This window comes from Ochotona princeps, chromosome 6 (assembly GCF_030435755.1).
Source record: "Ochotona princeps isolate mOchPri1 chromosome 6, mOchPri1.hap1, whole genome shotgun sequence".
Taxonomy (NCBI): domain Eukaryota; kingdom Metazoa; phylum Chordata; class Mammalia; order Lagomorpha; family Ochotonidae; genus Ochotona; species Ochotona princeps.
This window is the reverse complement of record NC_080837.1, coordinates 1,867,460-1,882,609: the sequence shown is the minus strand read 5'-3', so window position 1 is coordinate 1,882,609 and position 15,150 is coordinate 1,867,460. Positions and strand designations below refer to the sequence as shown.

At 53.4% G+C, this 15,150-nt stretch overlaps 1 protein-coding gene across 1 annotated transcript in view; it reads right to left on the bottom strand.

Moving 5' to 3' along the window:
* Positions 1-15,150, bottom strand: part of THSD4 (thrombospondin type 1 domain containing 4) — a 369,969-nt gene that overhangs the window by 16,639 nt on the left and 338,180 nt on the right. Inside the window, exons 9-14 of the mRNA XM_058665429.1 lie at positions 9,863-10,038; positions 7,920-8,016; positions 6,786-7,058; positions 3,015-3,144; positions 2,173-2,377; positions 1,722-1,895 (exon numbers count right to left, since the gene is read on the bottom strand). Coding sequence (XP_058521412.1) covers positions 1,722-1,895; positions 2,173-2,377; positions 3,015-3,144; positions 6,786-7,058; positions 7,920-8,016; positions 9,863-10,038 — 1,055 coding nt within the window. The remainder of the gene's footprint in view (positions 1-1,721; positions 1,896-2,172; positions 2,378-3,014; positions 3,145-6,785; positions 7,059-7,919; positions 8,017-9,862; positions 10,039-15,150) is intronic.

The following is a 15,150-nucleotide window of genomic DNA, read 5'->3' as shown; positions in this document are numbered from 1 at the left end:
CTGTGTGTGGTTGTCTCACTGAGGACAAGCCCCTCCTGGCTCATCCCTGTTGGGCTAATGGCTGGCTCCTGTCTCTTTTCAGGGTGGAGAAGTGCTCCACTGTATTCTCACATCTCAGGATCTCCAACCGTTTAACCACCGCTGACAGACTCCCCTAGCTGTGTCTGTGGATCGGCTATTCTGAGTAATGCTACAACATTGTTGTTCTTTTCTTCTTCTTTTTTTCTTAAGTAGATAAAAGCCATCAAGTTTCAACAGAATTTTTAACACACACGAAGCCCAAGTCCTAGCACAAGTGTCTGCTTGCATCTTCTTCATCCTTCACCACGGCGCCTCCTACAGGCACCGTGCAGTATACATGAACAAGACCGCGCTGGCGGCAGAGGGGTGGAGGGGGATGCTTCAAATCCTGATGGGAGCGGTAGGTGCAGGGAGGCAAGGGAGGCAGGGGGGGCAGAGGGGCTCGGGCAAAGGCGCCTTCCCTGTCCCAGGAGGAAGAGAACACACCCGGCCCTGCAGACGTGGCCCTGATCCCGAAGTGCTATTGCTGCTTTAGTTCATGGGCTCTAGCTCAAGAACCCCACAGGTTACAAGTGTGTTTGTGGACTCTTCGCATACACTTTCCCTGATTTTTTTTTTGCGTTTGCATCATTGTTGGAGATTCCAGGTGATGCTTCAGCCCCTTAGGCTCAAAGCAAACAAAAGCAAAAACAAAAATCCCCAAACAAAACAAAAACAAAAACAAAAACCAACTTCCCTTGTTGCAGTGACTGGAATATTCTATTCTAGGGTAAAGGGTTGGATTTCAGCCATGGCTGATCTGGTCTCCAGACTGTGAAATTCAAAATGCTTCAAAGTTCCGATCCAGCTCCTTGCTGCCAATGGCATGAGAAAAACAGTGGAAGATGGCCCCGGTGCTACGACCTCTGCCACCTGTGTGGGAGACCCAGAAGTTCCAGGCTTCTGTCTTCAGCCTGGCCTAATCCTAGCTGGTGTGGCTACATGAGGAGTGAACCAGCAGAAGGAAGCTCTCTTTCTTTCTGTCTCTCCATTTCTCTCTATAACCTGGCTTTCAAATAAATAAATAATCTCTTTACAAAAAAAAAAAAAAAGGCTTGTAAATAACATAAAGCAAGTAAAATCTGGGCCCAGCAGCGTGACCTAGCGGCTAAAGTCCTCGCCTTGAACACACGGGATCCCATATGGGCGCCAGTTCTAATCCCGGCAGCTCCACTTCCCATCCAGCTCCCTGCTTGTGGCCTGGGAAAGCAGGAGAGGACTGCCCAATGCATTGGGACCCTGCACCCCTGTGGGAGACCCGGAAGAGGTTCCTGGTTCCCGGCATCGGATCGGCGCACACCGGCCTGTTGCGGCTCACTTGGGGAGTGAATCATCGGATGGAAGATCTTCTTCTCTGTCTCACCTCCTCTCTGTATATCTGACTTTGTAATAAAAATAAATCTTTAAAAAAAAAAGCAAGTAAAATATCAGCTCTTTTTTTGTGTGTTTTAAGTCCCTCAAACACTTATTTCCACCCAATTTCCATCCTGAGACTAGAGAGCTTCTTTTCTGCTTCCTCCACTGAGGCATATCCATGCACGCATGTACCTGGGCATGCATCCCCCTCTCCCATCCCGTGCTATTGGAAGGGTCAGTCCAGCACCAGTTCAAGTGAACCTTGAATTGTCCCGTCCCACCTGTCCTGGGGACCCCATGCTCACCCGCTCGCTCCACTCGGTGAGGAACCAGCTCTTGGCACAAGGTCCCATGTCGCAGTTCTCAATGTCGCTGGGCCGCAGCTTCATGTTGCACTCCTCATCGGCCACCACATCCCCAATGTTGCTCACACACTTTACGTCGCGGGTCCGCTGGCCCACGCCACAGGGCACCGAGCACTGAAACACACCAGTGGGCTCTGGGTCCGCTGCGATGCCTGGGACTAAGGTTTTGACACTCATCACCCTGTCTTGGATCCACCATCTTTATTGTGGGAGGTAGGTGGGACCACCTGCAAAGCCACCTGTGGGGAAGCACACTGGCCGACTCCTCAGAGAGGCTGGTGTGCCCGCCCATGAAAGTGACTTTGGAACCTGGGACGTGGGGCCCCTCCCAAGAGCTCAGGGCTCTGCCAGCCACCCGCCCTGCTGGCCCTCCTGCCCACATGCCGTGTACCGAGGTCCAGTCGGACCGGATGTGCCACTCGCTGCAGATCTGGAGCTGGCAGGTGCTGGTGGTCTCAGGTCGCTCCAGGTGCTGGCAGCGGTAGGGCTGCACCGTGAGGCTGCGGTTGGCGTACACCTGGCGGCACAGCACTTGGCGGTGCTGCATGCCGAGGCCGCAGGTCTTGCTGCACTGCGACCACTCGCCAATGTCCCAGCTGGCCCAGGGAGGGGACAGGGGAGACAGTGTCAGTGTGTGAGCGAGGCTAAGTCTACCCCATTCCACCCTTAGCACCTCTGCCTGGGGTGTGGCCGGCACTTCCACCTGCACTAAGAAGAAAAAATGATTTTTTTTTTCTAATCTATCACAAAAGGTGAGTGCAAAGGCCAGCCTCCATGCAGTTTGGAACCAGCTCAGGACTCGAGCTCCAGCACCGTAGGTCACTGTTCTGTGTAGACTGCTCCCGCACGGCCACCATCCTGTTGAGTCCCTATTTAGTTAAACATGACAGGAGTCCGGGCCTTGCTGTGACCCTCCGAGGACCCCATCCGCCGGCTCTTCTGGAAGTGCCCCGTCGCTCCCCAGCTAGCCTGGACCTCTGCGTCAATGGCCTTTGTCATCTACTGTGTATCCCATGCACCCTGCTTCTTGCCCCAGCAAAATCCTATGGGCTCCAGTTCCCCAGAAGGTGGCATTGTTGCTGCATTGTGACCTGCTGAAGGCACCAGGTTCCAGCTCCCTCTGAGAGACGGGCAGGAGGCTCCGAGGTCAGCCAAGCCCTGGGAATCACCAACAGTTTTGCAGTGGGTGTCAGGGCCTCCACGCCGGCACCTGTGTGGGAGAGATCCACTTACTAGGCTGGGCAGGGGAAGATGTTGCACGGCTCTGCCTCAGGGCTCGGCTTCATGCTGGCGTCACAGTAGCTCTCGGGCACCTCCTCATGCGTGCTTCTGTGCACACAGCGGAAAATGGGTGACTGGGCTCCTGCAGGGACAAGGGAGCACGTGAGGGGCCCGCCAGCCGCTGGCCCACGTGTGCAGATTCAGGAGCGGAAGGGAGGGAGCCACTGGGGCAGTGAGAACAGCTCATATAATAAAACATTCTCGCAACACACGTATACACTCGCAGATGCACTCTTGTTTTAAGATTTGTTTATTTTTATTGCAAAGGCAGATATACAGAGGAGGAGAGACAGAGAGGAAGACCTTCTGTCCGATGATTCACTCCCCGAGAGGCCACAGTAGCGTGAACTGAGCCAATCTGAAGCCGGGAGCCCCCTCCGGAGATGGGGCTGCTGGGGTTAGAACCGGCATCCATATGGGATTCCAGTGCATGCAAGGCGAGGACTTTAGCCGCTAACCTACCACACAGGGTCCTCACAGATGTACTCTTCTACACAGCATATGCTCCCACACAGATACAACACATGAACTCACATGTACACAGACACCACACACATGCAACACAGGCACATGCGCACTCACACAACACACGCATTCAGTTATAACACTGGAACTCAAACATGCACAGATCCGACAAACACACTAAAAATGCATTCACACAACGCACACACGCAATGGAAACACTGACATACAACACTCTCACACAACACAGGAGCACACAGGTACAAACCGGCACATGTACTAACACATATAACACATACACTCACACGTACTCATACAACACAGGCACACACAGGGATATACGCTTACAACATCACACAAATACAGATACATCATATTAACTCACACGCAACACAGGCACACATGGACACACACAACATATGCACTCACACATAACACATACATGCAAGACATGCACTGACATGCAACACACGCCACAACATATGCAATCACTTAGACACACAACACAAGCATTCACTCACTCACTCAGACCCTCACACGCCCTCACATAACACACTCGCATTCACACTCCTTTCTCTTGTTGCATTTACATAAAAAGACACATCAAAAAGCTCATGGAAAACGAAATGACAAAACAGACCCGCAGCATCCTCCCAGAGCAAATCTGTGGCAGGTGTGAGCCTTGACAGAACTACACCCGGCTCCCCAGGGCTCTGCTAGACCCCAGGGTGCAGACAGGGAACTCAGTTCCCACTCCAAGAGGGCTAGTTCTCCAATGAGACCTGGTCTGGGGGCTGAGACATATTCCACCACAGTTCAGGATGACAAAGGAGAGACTCGGGGGCAGCGGGTGATTAACCAACCAACACAAACAGGAGGCATCAAAGTGGGGCCTTCCTCGGAAAGGCAAAACACAGATGTGGGGGCAGGCATGTACGTACACGTGGGACATGTGTGTGCAGGCATGTATAAGTGTTGGCACATGTTTTGGGCAGGTGTCTGTGCAGGCGGGTGGGCAGGCATTTGTATACATGACAGCCCCGCGCACAGACATGTGCAGGTATTTGTATATATGTTGGACAGGCATGTGTCCAGATGTGGCAGGCAGCTGTGTGCACACTGGCAGGACAGGTGTATGCACAGCTGTGCTGGGCAAATGACAGACACATCAGGCAGTACTGGCCTCATGTTAAACAGATGTGTGCACACAGGTGTTGAGGAAGCTGTCTAGTTGCTCAGTTGGAAGAGAAGTGCCCGTTGGAGAAAATGCGGGTGCGTTTTGGGGATAATGATGTTGAAGTGGAGAGGAACATTCCAGAAGGACAGGAAGCGCTTCCCTTCCCTGTACAGCTCCCCCACAAGGCTCTGACTGGGGGTACTGTTGTTACAGGAGAGGATTTCCACGAGACACACATGCCCCAGGAGGAAGCGTGGGATCTTCATGTCCATGACGCCAATGTCAAGCACAGCAACAGGCTCGTAGGATGATCTCTTCCCTGGAGCCTAACTGTTTTTGTTATTTTGCTAAACAATGCTCTCTTCAAACATGCAGCTCTGCTGCATCGGCTTAGACAGGAGATACCCGTTTGGTATTAAAAGGCAGAACTTTGCTGGAATTTTCAGTTCTCAATGGAAAGAAAAGAAAAAGCCAATTCTGCTCCTGCTCTCTGCTGCCACCTGGTGACAATCCTGAGACATCATGGCCAGATGGTGCCGAAGGGAGAAATGTTACTCAGAGAGGGTGGGGTATGACATTCTTGCCTCCAGGGACTACCTGCAAGCCCTCCCTGCAGAAAGCACGCTGCGTCTCTCAGTTAGGGCACATGGCCACCTCCCATGTCCAGGCCCCGACTCCATTACCGCTGCACCACTAGCAGGCAATGGCAGGGTGGTGAGGGCAGCTGGTGGCTTGGGGGTGGGCCTATGTGTTAGAACGGACGTTGACTGCACCTGAGGAAGGCACTGAGCAAGTGAGGCCATAGTGGTGGGGAAAGCGTGGAGGTCTAAGAAGTTCCACAGAGAGACACGAAGGAATGAGCTAGAAGAAGAAGTGGGGTCAGCCTGGGGATCTAGCGCTCAGTTGAGCTAGTCGAGCTTGCCCAAGGACAGGCAATGCTGGAAGCATGTTCCTGAAGGAGGGATTGTCTCAACAGGGACTCAAGGCTGTGGTCTGATTTAGCCCCCTGAATCCCCATCTCAACCAGGATATGGCTTTTCCCCCAGGGGGAATGCCCTGGGCTGAAATAACACAAGATTGTAGCCACAATGTACACATGTATAGGATGTGGCTCGTGCTGCTTAGGCAGGTATGCAAACACCAAAAACACAAGTTCACAATGATGGGAGGGGGAACACGAGGAGGCTGGCCTGGGGGGGGCCCTGGGGTCCCTGGGACTTACCTACTCCTGGGAGGCAGGCTTGGCTACTGGCCAGGGGAGTCTCTCTCTGCCTGTGTTCCAATGCCACCACTGCCTTGGTGGAGAAGGACCTAGGGGGCTTGTCCGATCAAGAACTGTGGCTCAACATCAATGCGTCGCCCTTAAAGTGCTGGTTCCTATAGGCATTTCCTCATGGGATTGAGGAATCCTCTAACACAGCTTGCACACTATGGGCAGGCTCAGAGCTGCTCTTGTCTTCTGTCTGTTGCCCCAGCAAAGCCCTACGGAGGCTCACACCTACTGTGGATGTTGGGGGGTGGGGTACATCAGGGACCTGTCTGCACGGACGCCCCCTCCCCAACCGTCACAGCATGTGGCCACAGCTGATGGCCAGGGGTCCCCATGCTCCTGCCTTGCCCTGCCCACCTGGAACCATTCCCACTGGGTGGCACCAAATGGGCTGAGGAAGGGCACAGAAGCAAGGAGTGTGAGGGTCCACCTGGAGCACATAGGGAAATAGCCCCTGTCCTGAACTGCCAGTGTCCACCTGCACGAGACAGGCAGTGAGTCACCTACACAGACCACACGTGATACAAAACCGCACATCCATCATGTCTCTCCTTCCAAGGACTTTCCCGATTTGGTCCAACCCCTAGGATAACCCTGAACTTGTGCACTCAGTACAAGTACACTGACCAGTGCACTCGGGCTCCAGCGGCCAGACTATCTGGTGCCTCACCCTATATACTCCAGGCTGATTCTCCCACAGCTTCCGGGAGACGGAATTTGCTAACACCCATTCCCCTCACCTGGGCCTCTGTGGGCCCTTTGCCCCACGCCCGTCACCTGGGCCTCTGCAGGGGTACGCCCTGCACTGGCTCACCTTTCCCGCAGGTGGCCGAACACTCCGTCATTCCCAGCTGTTTCCAGCTGTGACTCCGGCTGCGCCGTGGCGGCTGCGGGGCTGCCGGTGCTGGCTGATCGGGGTGGTGGGAGGGGAACCTCTCAGGCTGCCTGCCTGGGAAGGCCTGGGCTGATCCTGTGCCGAGTGTCTTGGGCACCTCGGCCCCCGCGTCCCGCGTCTCCTCGCTCCTCTCCTCCGCCCCCTCGTCCTGCCTTCCATCTTCCTTCATCAGCTGCCCGTTGAACGGCTGCCCTGGGAGGGGTGGGTGAGGAGGCACAGAGGTCAGTGTGAAGTTGGCATGGAAAAGGGTTGCAGCCTCTGTGACAGAGAACACACTGCGTAGGAGCATTGCCACCTCACGGCACACATTTAACATGGGTAGGCATGGATGGTCCTGGTCTCTGCAGTGCTGCCGGAAACCCACAGGGCAAAAATCAAACATTTCGGCTGGAAAAGCAGACGAGGCCGTGAAAAGACCAAGGTGGCAAGCTCCATCCACGGCGACAGAACCACACAGACATGGACAATCCCACTTCCCCTGCCCAGGGACTGGGAGCCCGGGACAGCCTGCAACACCTGAGTCTGTCTGTCTGTCTTTCTTTCTTTCTTTCTTTTCTTTCTTTCTTTGTATATATATACACACACACATATATACATATACATATATATAGTTTGTTTATGTTAATTTTTTCTGATTTTATTTTGTATTTTTTCTTTTGCAAAACACCCATTCAATGGTTGTGGTCAGTATGCAAATAAAGTAATGGCTACTTTTTTTTTTAATTATTTGAGAGGATAGACAGTAAGTGAGCCAGCAAGCTCTAATCTACCGCTTTTGTCCCCAAATGTCCACAACAGTCCTCTGCTGGGGAGCTGAAGTCAGAAACTCCTCCCACACCTCCAGGACGGGTGGCAGGGAGCCAGCTTCTTCAACCACCTCTGCTGCCTCTCACAGTCCACGTTAGCAGGCAGCTGGGGTCAGGAGTGGCACCGGGACTCAAACCCAGGGCTACCTACATGGGTGCAGGAGTGATAACCAGACACTCTGGGCACACACCAGAGGGAATGCATGAGGAGGACTGGAGAGAGATGGGTTGACCAAGTGACTCTCACCTGGCCTCCTGAGTGGTGGCACCTGTGGGCTGATGGTGTTGGCATCCCGGATGACATACTCGTAGTGCACTCCAGGGTTGGGCTGCTGATGTATCATCTACAACATAAAAGTCACCATCACTGCCTCCTGCACACGCACCCATGCCCTTCCCGCTGTCCTGGTTCTCAAGGGGCAAGTGACCCAAATGATAAGGGAGTAGTGGGTGGGACTCACATCCTATTATGTCATGACTATGGGGCTCTTGTTAAAGAATGCAGAATGAGACTGAAAGACAGGAGGGATAGCAGCAGAACCTGTTACCCGCGCTGCGATTCTGCACAGAGCTGGCCCTAAGTAGACAAGTGCATCCAGACTGCAGTGGCAGCAGATGGACACCAGGTGGCGAGACTGAGTCTCGTGAGCCGGGCCCAGAGCTCCGTGGCCTAGTTCTCTCCTCACTGGCTAAGTCCCACCTGGCTCGTCGTGCAAAACCCAGGAACCACAAGGGCATGGGGTCAGGAAAGCGGGCACAGCGGCATAAGGCTGGCCGAGTCATATTCTCCCTGGAGCCCACGGCAAGAGGCAGGACTCTGTGTGGGGTGCAGAAGCTAGGAGCTGGCCAAGCACACACAGGAGCAGCTCAGCAGCCTGGGTCTCTCCCCATTGGTCTTGCCTGGGAGTCCAGGGTCCTTTGTGTCCCTGTTTTTTTTTTTTTTCTGGCAGGCTACAGCGGAGGGCTCTGTGAAGGAGGGCCCCAGGCCAGGCAACACTACCCAGTCCCAGGTTCCTGCTACTGGGACCTAATGAACTCTCCCGGCTCACACCTTCCCATTTGCACAACCAGAGCTGGTCCAAGGCTGGCGCTGTGCCTCTCTTACCTGTGTCTCTCCCCATACAAACCTTGCCCCAGGCATGACATCACACTGGCTGTGGTGCCTAGACCACCCAGGTGGGCCTTCCATAACCTGAGAATTTGGGGTTTTCTTTTCCCCTGCAATGCTGCTCAGAATTTACCCAGAGTCAACCACCTTGCTGGACAGACCGAAAGAAAAAAAAAATGGTCGAAATGAACTCTAACAGAAGTCTCGTTTGTCACTTCTCTTCTGCCAGATCGGAGAGCAGTGGAGTTGGAGACATGGTAACTAACAACATTCCAGCGCTCGGACACCGCACATGCCACGTGGAGCAGTGCTGGACAGGACAAAGGATCAGCAAAGCCTGTGGGAGGACGGGGGCTTCTGACAGGCCTGGGTTCGTCCTGGTGCAAAAAATTCTTATGTCCACGCACTGGAGGGAACTCATGTTTAGCAAAAGAACACCTACAGATACCAATCTCGGGGCACCAAAGTAAATTCACATTTTCATTCCATTTTCCTGGGAACTTTCGGAAACCTCTTCATACACTTAGGGGTGAGTTTACTATGATTACTTTTTAATAAAGGATGATTTTTAGCATTGACTAAACCTTTATTTTCTGCTCTCTAGTGGATTCGCTGAAAATCAACAGGTCTTCTCAACTGTTGGGCAACTTCATGTAACATTAATGAGAGTCAGTCTCCTGCAGAATTGAGAATTTGCCAGAAGCCCTTCCCAGACACCCTGAGGGTTCTAGTGCCTCCTGGGGTACCCTGGAGCTCCCCATCCTTTTTAATGCAGCGTGGTAAGGAGGCTGAGTTATGGGCCTTGCTTTGTGCATTGAAACAAAATGGTAAATTAGCCCTGGGAGTGGGCCTGGAGGAGGCCCAAGCGCAGCTCTGCTCTGGCTTGGCAAGTGCCATTGGTTACTGTGGGTCTGCACATTCTGATGCTTGCCAGAGCTAGCTTGGGCAGAGAGGAACGCCCAACTTTTAAGTCAGGGGCACCCCCAGAGACCCTGTGTTGCTTCTGGGATCTGAGGGTGTTCCTTGGGAAGCCACAAGACCCAAGCCACGCAGAACAGTCTAGAAGCAGCACACAGACTCACATAGACGTCCAAGATCTCGTTGGTGGGGCCTTCGGCCAGGAAGGACTCCCCAGCAGTGCTTGAGATCTCGTTGGGGCGCTTGTAGGTGAACATGGTTCCTCCACCCTCGTATTTCCCAGGCCGGTCAATGGCCCAGTTCCCGTTGATGATGGATCGGCCGGAGCGACTCCGCAGGGCTGGAGAGAACATGAGAAACACGGAATGGGCAAGAGATGCCTATGTCCCCCTGTACCCACTGTGGCTGGGGGCGTGGGCTCATTCACCCTGTTCAGCCAGTCCTGGGCAGGGTCCATGGGTGTCCTGCACCTGAGCCAGGCACCCAGAGCACATGCCTGTGGCCTCCACATTGTCTCAGTGTCCCACCTCCCCCGGTGGACCTGGCATAGAAGGAAGGAGTGCAGAACAGGATTTGGGAGATGAGAGTGGGTGTGAAGCGCTGGAGAGGAAGAGGAAAAAGAAAGGGGGCCAGGAACACACTGGGCTCTGCTGCATGCCTTGTTGTGGGAGGGGACACGCTGGAAACACAAGGGTGCTGACTTTGGCCAGTAGGTGGGCTTAGTTTGGCTTCTCTAGTGTTTTTCTAAAGCCTAATGGAGCCTAAATGGAAGAATCTGGAGAGTTCATTTAGGAAGCTGGAATCACAGCTTCTTGTGAAACAGGAGGCCTTATTGGCACAGGTTTGGCCTCCTTCCCACAGCGGGGTTGGGGCGGGTGTGTGTGTGTGTGTGTGTGTGTGTGCACAAGGCGGGGTTCCTTGGGTGGGCGGATGGGCTGCAGGCTCTGCTGCCCCAGTCTCCATCCCGCCCTCCTGCCTCCACTGCTCAGGCTGTCTCAGTTCAGCTCGCATCTGACAACGCACACGGTTTGCGATGTTGATGACCAAGCCCAGCACCGACCTCCTGCGTGATTTTTCCCACTCGTGATAGGGCTCCTAGAGGTGCCCGTGACTGCTCAACTTTGCTGGCTTTTTCCCCCATCTGCTTGAGATGGCCTCTGGTTGATGCAGCCACATACACATAGCACCGACCTCAGCTTCCTGCGGTGTGGGCCAGAGCTGAGGTGCAGAGGGGGGCACTGATTAATTTCATGTGGGGCTGCGAGGGACAGACCCGAGGGAGCTCACACTGGCAGGCAGACAAGGTACAGGATGTCAGGGGAGAGTGAGAAGGGAAGCCCTGTGCCAAGAAGGATCCTTCAGATGCCATGGCTGCTGTCCTATGCACCCTCCCCTTCACAGAGCTCTCAAATCTCCCTTTCCACGGTCAAATGCACCCAGAAGCAAACAGGGATGCTACCCACACCAGCAGCTGGGGACTGGTGACTCAGCTGGCTCCCTGTTCAAATACCAGACCCTTCCTGCCTCACATTTCCCAGCAGGTGTCAACAGCCAAAGTGGGCTCTCTTCACTTCAGACCATTTTCACCCAGCTCAGTGCCTGCCGGGTCAGACGGCAGACGTTCCCCGCCCTGGGGCCCAGGCCCTGTGGACTCCATGCATGGCTGGATGCTTGGGGTGGCTCCTCGGAACCTGCCAGCTGTGGGGGCCTGAACACACTCGGTCAGCAGTCAGATCCACCATGGGACAGGATGGGATCAAAGCAGAGATGGGGCAAGAGCAGGGTCGGGCTGTTTTTTTTTTTTTTTAAATCAGGGACTCCAGTCCTTCCACTCAGCACTTGGCAACTCCTTTTCTCCTTTGCCCAACCAGGCACCTGTCTTTGTGGCTTCACTGAAGAGCCACTAAGGCTGCACTGGCCTGACTCCATGGGCCCAGCTGCTCAGCGCTTCCCAGGCCCCTCTCACCAGCACCTGGGCTGCACCTGCTCTTTTCAGATATCTCCTACCCTGCCCACCTGCCTGCCTGCCGGCTCCCATAGACCTTGCTCGGCCTCCCTCCTGCTCACGGGCTCCATTCAGCTTTCTGCCTGGCTCATCTGCACCAACAGCCACACAGGGGCACAGCTGATGCCTACAGGTTCCCAGCCTCACACACTGGTCCCAGCATGGATGGCACCCCCGAATTTCCGGTTGCTCCACTTCCCATCCAGCTCCCTGCCTTGCAGCATGGGAAAGCCGCTGAGGATGGCCCAAAGCCTTGGGACCCTGCATCTGCATGGGGAACTCAGAAGCTCCTGGCTCCTTGCTGATCAGCTAAGCTCTGGCCATTGCGACTATTTGGGGGAGTGAACCGGCAGATGGAAGATTGTTCTGTTTGTGTCTTCTCCTGTAAATCTGCCTTTCCAATAAAAATTTTTTAAAAAGTCTTTTTTTTTTTTTTAAATGCAGGTCAAGTTCCTTCCAAGTGTCCTAATATCTTAGCAGGTGTTAGAAGCTGCTAGAAGGCAGTCACCAGTGAAGGTCAGGGCCCGGTTTCTGCTCTTGTAGGAGCTTTGGAAGTGCTCACAATGCTTTGCTCATCTGCATAGCCAAAAATGGGCTGCAGTTGCAGACACTGGTGTATGACGAGCCCACCAAAGCTGAGAATATTGTCAGGGGGATGTGTATCAGGGGTTAGCTCAGCTGCAATAGAGCATGCCCGTCACGCTGATCAGTCTGCTCTGGACTAAAGCATCTAACTAACATGAGGCCCAAGTCATAAAAAATATGTTGAACACCTGACCAGCTCTACCGGACATCTCGAGGGCTTTATTGAGCATCTCATATAAGCTACTGAGTACTTCACATGCTATGTGGCTATTTCACGTGTTCTACTGAACACTTGTATCCAAAAGTTACTGGCAGCAAAGCACCCTTCGAACTGTGTAGCTCACAGGGTGAGGTGAGGTGGGGAGCGTGTAGCTGATCCATCACAGAACCATGCTGTATGCTGCTCACTAGTTTAAGAAAAGCCCACACTCACTTTCACACCACCTTAAAGCAGAAGACCTCCCAGGGTGGGAAACCATGGCAAACGGGCGTGGTCTGTGGGGAAGCTGGGCACTTTGCTCTTTTGGAAACAGACCACAATCGCTGTGACTTGGTCACCGGCGGGACTCACTGATCCTCTAACCACACGTACATGGCAGGTGTCCTGACGCATTTTTCAGCCCTTGATGACTGCAACCACAGCAGGCCCTCCAGGCATCCTCCTGCTTTAACGTCACATTGCAAAATGGACTTCAAAAAAAACATCGCGAGGACTGCATTCTGGCAGAATCTTCTCCCTTTGCACTCCTCTAGGGGTTTGTGAATTTCAAATGCTGCTCTCAATAGGCATTGCCGACTGCTGGGAGTCTTGCTCACATCCAAGCAGTCCTGTTACAGAATTCCAGGTTCAGAAGTATTGCCTTCTCCTTCCGAACAACATGGTAGGCACCTGCAGTGATGCAAGCACTTCCTCTAACACAGGCCAGGCAGGGATTTACCCCTTGTCCAAATTAGAGTCTTACACACACACACACACATACACACACACACACAGAGCAGTCTCCGTTCCAATTCACTGTCACTTGGATTGGAAATCACAGTGTGTTTGAAAAGGTGCCTGACTCTGGGTTTTCTGGAGTAAAGAGAAGCTCTGAGATTTCCTTGCTATGTGGCTGCTTCTCCATCTTTCAAATATTGCAACTACTGATTTGACTCCAAATTTCCTTTGAAGCACCGACTCTAAGAGGCAGCTCTCAATTGCCACTGGAGTTAAGAGAAAGCTTAGCATGGAAGAACCGGGGGTGGTGAAGTGGGACCCAGCCTTCAGCTTTGGCAGAGGAGGCTCAGAGACCCTGAGGCCACCATGCCAGCCGCAAGGGCAGAGGGAGGCTGGCAGCTGCTCCAGGGTGTGTGAACAGGGTGGCAGGGTCAGGGGAAGCTCACCAGGGAAGCCACAGGAGAGCCCTAGCAGCAAGAACGGCAGAGTGTGGCTACAGCAGGGGGTGTTCCTGGGTGCTGGGGACGTAGGTGAGACTCTGGTCAGGAAGTCGGAAGGGAGGGGCAGGTCAGTTGTGAGGCCTGGGTCAGGCCCTGGTGAGTTATAGAAGGCTTTTGGTCAGGCAGTGCATGGAAAGTTCTGCTTTCAGAGGACAGAGCTCACTCACACCCCGCCAGTGCCTGGCCACTTGCTGCGGGTAGGGAAACGTAGGCCTGCTATCCAGAAGGAATTCTGGGGCTTGTTCTTCCAGGAGAGCCCATTCTAGCATATCTTGAGATGACCCCAATGAGCCTACTTTGTAATCATCTCAATTTTTAGATTATCTCATTATTCAAATTATTCTCTGGCTGGCTACCCTGGTGCCTGCCACCTGTCCCACTTATTTATGTATTCATTTGTCTATTAATTTATATTCATCCATCCATCCATCCATTCATTTATTTCAAAGGCAGAGTTATACAGAGAGACACGGAGGAAGAAAAAGAGAAAGAGGAGAGAAACTTTCTGTTTGCTGTAATTCTACAAATTCTACAAATGACTGTAATGGTCAGGGCAGAAGCCAGGAGCCAGGAGCCAGGAGCCTCCTCTGGGTCTCCCACAAGGGTGCAGGGGCCCAAGCATTTGGGCCATTCTCCATTGCTTTTCCAGGCCATAAATGGGGAGCTGGATTAGCAGTGGAGTAGCCAGGACTTGAACTGGCGCCTTATCGGCGCTACAAGCAGAGGCTTAGCCAGAATTCCATTTTCAATGGAGCAAGCTGCTGAGAGAGATGATTGTATCCATGAAGCTGCAGAGTAGGACCAGGGCTCAAACCCTCTGTCCCCTCTCTCTATTCCCCTTTGACTCCTGCCTGCTGCCCCTCACCCCTGAGCTGTGGGCTCTGTACAGAAACAAGAGCCTGGGCGGCCACACACAGTGTGAAGCCACAGGCACAGAAAGCTCTGTCTAGCTGGACCCTCAGCATGCATGCGACGTGTGGGGGACTTTCTGTATGAGACTTTATAACCATCAGTGTTAAGTCCTCCTTGCCACTGGAGATGCCACTGTGAGAGGGTGAGGGGCTCCCGTATCCCACATGTGGCGCCAAAGCAAGGGCAGCAATCAGCCTGGGTCTGATTGCTAGGGTACTGGGTATGCCCCATGCTGGCTGCTCCGGGATAGCAATGGTGTAGGTGCTCGATTTTCTATGTTGATCACTAGGCTTACTGTGTCTCCTCATGGAAACCTTCCAGCTGCCTGCTATGGAAGGCTAAGCTTACGTCCCTGGTGGTTTAAAACCTATGTTCCCTGGAGCCTGGGAGCTTTGAGTTGGGTTTCCAAGCTGCCAGATGTATCCTCTGAAGACTGTCATGGGAAGAGGGTGGGATGAGAGTGCCTTTGTTGCTTTGTAAATATTTTATTAGAACAAACAGTTCCATGCAATT